This window comes from Opisthorchis viverrini (genome assembly GCF_000715545.1).
Source record: "Opisthorchis viverrini unplaced genomic scaffold opera_v5_57, whole genome shotgun sequence".
Classification (NCBI taxonomy): domain Eukaryota; kingdom Metazoa; phylum Platyhelminthes; class Trematoda; order Opisthorchiida; family Opisthorchiidae; genus Opisthorchis; species Opisthorchis viverrini.
In genome coordinates, this window is record NW_008751714.1 from 1,978,656 (window position 1) to 1,984,655 (window position 6,000).

The following is a 6,000-nucleotide window of genomic DNA, read 5'->3' on the forward strand; positions in this document are numbered from 1 at the left end:
TGTGGAAGGTCCTCCTCAGTAAGACTTCTCCAAACATTGTTTACCAACAGTCAATATACTCCGCTTTCTCTTCAGTCTTGGGTCGATACATCTGATTCATTATGTGACTAGTTGGCTTCTCCGTGAAATATTTTTTGGGTAAAGATCATGAAAAGTAACTAGTATTTACAACGAAATCTGTTTTCAATATACTCACACATCCCTTCGAATAGAAATCAATATAGTGCGCCGAAATCAATATCTGAAGTATTGTTGAATACCACTAAGTGTGTGCTGACTACATTCCGGCTGGTTCAGCCGCGCAAACTTTATCCGCCGTTCTGTTCTTATTGTTTATTGCGGTCACGGGAATTACAAAGAATGTAAAGTGGACCCAGAGAATAGGGACCATTATACCATCTGGAAGTGTGTTGATTTGTTGTTGAATTTGTTGATTTTATTAGGTTAGCTGCCTATCATACTGAATCTTCATCGAATTTGAACGGTATTTGGCTGACTATTACCTATTATGCCGATTTAGTTTTGGCCGATTAGGGCACCTAATTCACACGTCAGAAGACCGCTTTCCTCTGAGATCGCTTTCCGCTCAGTCGTGTGAGTGTGCGGGGTGAGCACTGCCACCAAGTCAGTGTGATTCCGCAGGATTTGATCGACCCTAACATTCAAATTAACCGACCATATCAGATTTGTCGGAGCCGTTCGCCGACCAAATCAACTGTGACAAATTCTTGTAGAAAACATAGCTTCTGGAATCCAGTCTGCCATGGCACCTGCGGGCGTTATTTCACATCGTCTTAATTGAGCCAGTCAACTGAACAGCACGCTGGCGACCAATTTATTGGATTTCATTCCAGTGAAACCCTTTCAGCTCTGGGACAGGATGCAGCTTCCATGCTCGGATGCCGCACCGTATTAACCGGATATCCAGTGAGGGCAGTGTGGAATATCCGGGATTGTCCTAAACCGCTCGAGATCAACGACCGGACTGAAGTCCTGTGTTTTGGAAACAGCGTGTGGTAGCGAAATGTGCAATTAACGTCTCAGCAGGGGATGTCGTCTGCCGAGTATGACATTGACTGCGGGTACTGAAGGCTGCAGATCTTCTGGATCAATGACAGTGCTACTTTTGTTTTTGTGAAAGGTAGTATAGACAATGGGGGGGGGGCTTTTAATTTATGAAGAGGTTGATTTAGAGATAGATAGATTATCAGTAAGTGTTGGTGAATGCAGGAGCAATTGACAGCTCTTGGCTGCCCATGCTGAGGCAAGCGGTCTGTTACAGGTACCTCACATCGAACCTACAGCTCAAAATTCTCACCTACAAGTCAACAGACGGATGCGCGAGGGAGAGGAAGGCTAATTCAGAATCCTCAAGTTTAGTCTTCCTGCTTTCTCCCAGTTGTCTAATAACTATTATAATTATACGAAAAGAATCCTACTGTTTGACTATTGTTTTATTTTTAGCACTGACTGAATACCTCTTATGACCGTTCAGTAGTGTACTTGATCAAATGTTCGTGCACTAAAAATCGAATATTTTGGTCAAGAATCTCAGTGTTTACTACCATCCTATTTTTGCTACCTGAGTGCTAGATTTCTGCCGTTTCATCTACGGATGTTATTCGTTGGATCTCTAAACAGAGTCATGTACATAAGTGTGATCTTAATACAGACAGAGACAATCGGAGTTCACTCCCCCAGTATGACCGATATTACGCACCATTGATAAACTCGACTAAAAGAGGAACTCTAACACTGATATTTGCTGACAGGAATAATCGTCCCAAGGGCACTGCCCACGAAGTTTAAGTAGAAATATTTTGCCCGATGCTGATAAGTCCAGATAACTGATTGCGTTCAGGTCTGTCCGGTTTGAGTACCGGTTGTCGGGTGGTATTTAGGCGATAATTCTACAACGCTTCCGTGATAGGTGTAGAATAAAGCTTCGCTTGCATATCCAGTTGCTGTCCTGGTCCTGTCGTTTTATGTGGTTTTCCTGTTTCATATCCGGCTTATTCACCACGGAACGTTCTTACACAACCATAACCTCCGTGCTTTCTTATAACCAGAAATTTACTCTTACTTTTACTCTAATCAGGTTAACTTCAATGAACCCATCTCTTTCCTCCAACGTGCAAGCGAAGATCTCACGTACTCGGAACTTCTCGACCGAGCCAGCGAAACTAAGGATCCTGTCGAACAAATGGCGTGGGTGGCCGCTTTTTCTGTTAGCTGCTATGCCACCACTGCGATCCGTACAGGGAAACCGTTCAATCCACTATGGGGTGAAACGTTCGAGTTTGACCGATCGGATGACTCCTATGGATGGCGACTTATAGCTGAACAGGTCTGTTTTACTGGCTCCATTTCTCGATACTTTTAGGATGACTCGCCCGACTTTAGAATCACAACCAACGATAAATTTGTTGTACATTTGTTCCTATCTTTGGGGAATAAACCTCAGGAGAGAAAGCCCTTTAGGAGTTAGCACATTTGTTTAGTCCTTTGAATCTCCTATTCACCGCAGTAGCCTTCTTACAAGAGCGATTCTATGTTCCCTTTGAAAAATGATAACTGTATTAGGTAGTTGGAAGCCGAGACACCATCTTGTTCCTCATCGGTGAAGCTCACTTTATACGCACTGTCCATACGCACTTTATCCGTCTACTTGATGTTTGCGGGTGTCCTGTGAAGTCCTTTGTAGTCTTCTTCAGTGACGCCTCTCTCTTTACCTGTTCCCTACCGATGAGCTCTGGGAAATGCTACATTTCCTCAGTGATCCTTTTGAAACAATTTTTCCATATTGACCGTTTGTTTTGTGACAACCGGTCACTGATCGGTCTTCTCAGAGTGACGCCAGTGTAAAATTCCGCAGCTTGTCGCACAATGGTCTAAATTTATTCAGGCAGATCTTTATACTGAAGAGAACGCTGAGCCAGAGAAGGGGCTCAGGGCAGGTTTTTACAAGCATTTCCACACGCTTAGGCAGTCTGGCTGGAAATACACAGGCAGCAAGAAGCTGTCGGTAATCAAGATATGGCGGGGTAGGGTCGCATGGACATCCTTCTGGAAGGCGTGGCTCTTCTGGTAATCAATACTGTTCTTTTTTCCGCTTTCATGACTGCTCGTACACCGTACTATCGCAATATTCCTGAAAGTCGTGCGTCTGATTAGCGTACCATTACCACCCTCTTTGTAGGCCTGAATAAAAACATTCCCTGTATCTGCCTTTTCAGCGCAGTTCCAGAAGCGAGTTACCAGTATGTATTCTAACAACTTGACTTTTAATCCAGTCGGTTCTCGCTCGTCAAGTTGGCGCTGGGCGTCACTCAGTCATATTCAATTCAGCACATGATCCTCCGGCTGTTATTTAAAGTCAGGTTTATTTTCGTATCCCTTTTCGAGTCCGGTGTGATAAACATTTGGTTTTACCTCCATTTGTCGCTGCCTACCACCTATCATAGATACGCCAGCTGATATCAGAACAGTTACCACCCCTCGCAACTCTGTTCTTCATCGTCATCATTTTCGTGAACGGCAATATCTGGGAACAGATACTGCAGAGAAAGAAGTTCTTACGGAGCGTGGAAAAGAAGGGTGCAGAATATCTGCATGAAGCTGTCTGTCCTTAGGCAAAATGATCATGAGCAAGTTGTTTGCATTTACTGAGAGCACCTGAGCATGGAATGTTATTAGGACAGTTTCAGCGGGCTTAGTTCCCTATTTCAATCCAAACATGCCTGACGCACGATGATAGACAAATGGTGGTCAGGTAGTCCGGCTGTGTGCCAGCCAAATGCAGTGAGGTTCACTTGACTTTAAGCCGGAAATCTGCGAAGATTCCATAGAAGTCAACTTAACAGTAGCCACTTTCCTCTCGCGTTGTCGTTTCGTGACCTGTCCCGCACGAACTTTCCGACAACCTGGGTTTTTGACAGTCATTATGCTGTGTCAGGCAGTTGATGGCTGCGTACATATGGCACATGTCTCAACCATCTTCACTTGGCGATCCTTGTCTGCTGCTGTATGAACTCAGATTCATGACTTAACAATAATAATACAATCGTTCAGCTGCAACATCGTTTCGGGGCGCAGATGCCACGCCACCTGAAGAAAGCACGAGAACTAGGATACAGCCGTGTTGTTCAATCCTCAACAGGACCCTTTCAAGTGCAGTAAGTTTGCGCCTTCATCGTTGAGCTATCTCGAGCTGACTACGTAGTATCGGCTCACGAACTGCTTCTGCAAGGATGTGTTGCATCCATTTAACAAATGCTATGTTACAAAGACGTCGGCGACCGAATGTTTCGATACGCCTGAACAGGAAGCGTGAACTTCCACGGCCATACGACTCTGACAGTTGTTCTGTAGACACGACCCACTAGCTTCATTAAACGCCCTTTATGCCTCCAAAAATGATGCAAGCTGGCGAATGTAGCTCGTATCTCGATGATGTGTGCATTGACATGATCCCTTATAGTGCAACAATGGCCTGTACAGCTGACCACCAAGCTAAAGCACATCGAAGTTGCAAAATTCATGCTAAAACCGGGTCCACACTTGATTTTTACGGTTGTTCGTTATTCAACTAACAAAATATCTTCCGCATAATTTAAAACAGCTAATCTTTCTCTAGGTTGACTTAAATACCCAAATTCACCACCTATACTAGAGTACACTTACTGTTGGAGACAGTAACTAAACTGCTCGGAAAAGAGGTGAGTGAGCAACGCGAGGAACTCTGTTTGGTTAAACTGTTGGGCTCTTCTCTGTACATCCTAGCATGACCGTAACTATGTGAAAAAGGAGCACATGGAACTTTAAAAAACTTCAAGAGTGTTCTTCACAGAGTCGAACGTTTCTTTGAAGTGAGATAGGGCTACTGTTATGGGCTAGATGTATTTGTGACGCTGTTCTATTGAAGATGTGGTCAGGTCCAAAGTTTGGTGATCGAATTGCTGTCTGATGTTGCTAACCGTGGCTACCGTTCAGTGTTTTGTTATTGATGAATCTGACAGACATGGATCAAGTGGTCATTTGCGCTTCCGACGCGTAACCATTGAGTTTCTTCGCTATACGATGAAAACAATACCGCAATGCCCAAGCGTTGCTTTCCTAATCTTCCCATTTTCATTGAATGTAGCTGTAGCTGATGGGATGTACCTTTCATGGATGGTTCAAAGCTGAATAATTGAAACGGGTATTTTCATATAAGAACCACCTTCCAGCCCATGAAACATTGAATTTGCCCAATTCATCACTTCGTTGGTTTACTCGACTGCAAGTTTTATAACTGTCGTCGAGTCTCACGACTTTTGATTACCGTTCACCTGATTCACTCGCCCATATATGTAAGACGAACAACGGACGAATAGTTACCTCCAGACTGAGTCCGGTGAATTCACCTCGTCTGGTCACTGCTAGTTGATTTCAGAACTGCCAGCATTAGCTTCTTTTCAGAAGAGCCCTAGCATGATGACCACAATACGTTTTTTTAACCGTAGAAACAGCTGAGAGGGTGAGATAAAAGTGAACCTTGTCCAATCCTGGTAGTTAATAGCACGAATGAATGTCAAAGTTGTTAGGCTTTAAGTGAGAATGTCGATTCGATGGACCTTCTCCGGTATTCTGTAAGCCCTTGTGGAAAATAATGGCAGCAGTCGAAATCCATATTTGGCGACATCTGTAAGTCTTTAGTATTTATATATACTTGGGAATTTTCGGACCATGTCGCTACCCATATGAGCCCGGTAAACATACCATTTCATTTGACAGCCCTTGACACTAACGTAATCCAGGGGCAAAATATCACGTGGTTCGCTCCTGAGATGCACTATCTTTAACGTGTAACAGAGTGTAGCAGTCTGTCTGCTTCTTTTCCCCCCCCCCCCCCCCCCCGCTTGACAACTCACTGACAGTGCTGGATTTATGCACCAATTTACCAGCTCGCGCGTGCAATGCGCAGCTACTTACCCCCCAATCATCGGTGAACGAAACTGT

The 6,000-nt window shown here is 44.2% G+C and overlaps 1 protein-coding gene across 1 annotated transcript in view; it reads left to right on the forward strand.

Moving 5' to 3' along the window:
* T265_03869 (hypothetical protein) overlaps positions 1-6,000 on the forward strand; it is a gene marked incomplete at both ends in the record, with an annotated part of 61,924 nt that overhangs the window by 41,168 nt on the left and 14,756 nt on the right. The window contains one exon of the mRNA XM_009168450.1: positions 2,099-2,347. Coding sequence (XP_009166714.1) covers positions 2,099-2,347 — 249 coding nt within the window. The remainder of the gene's footprint in view (positions 1-2,098; positions 2,348-6,000) is intronic.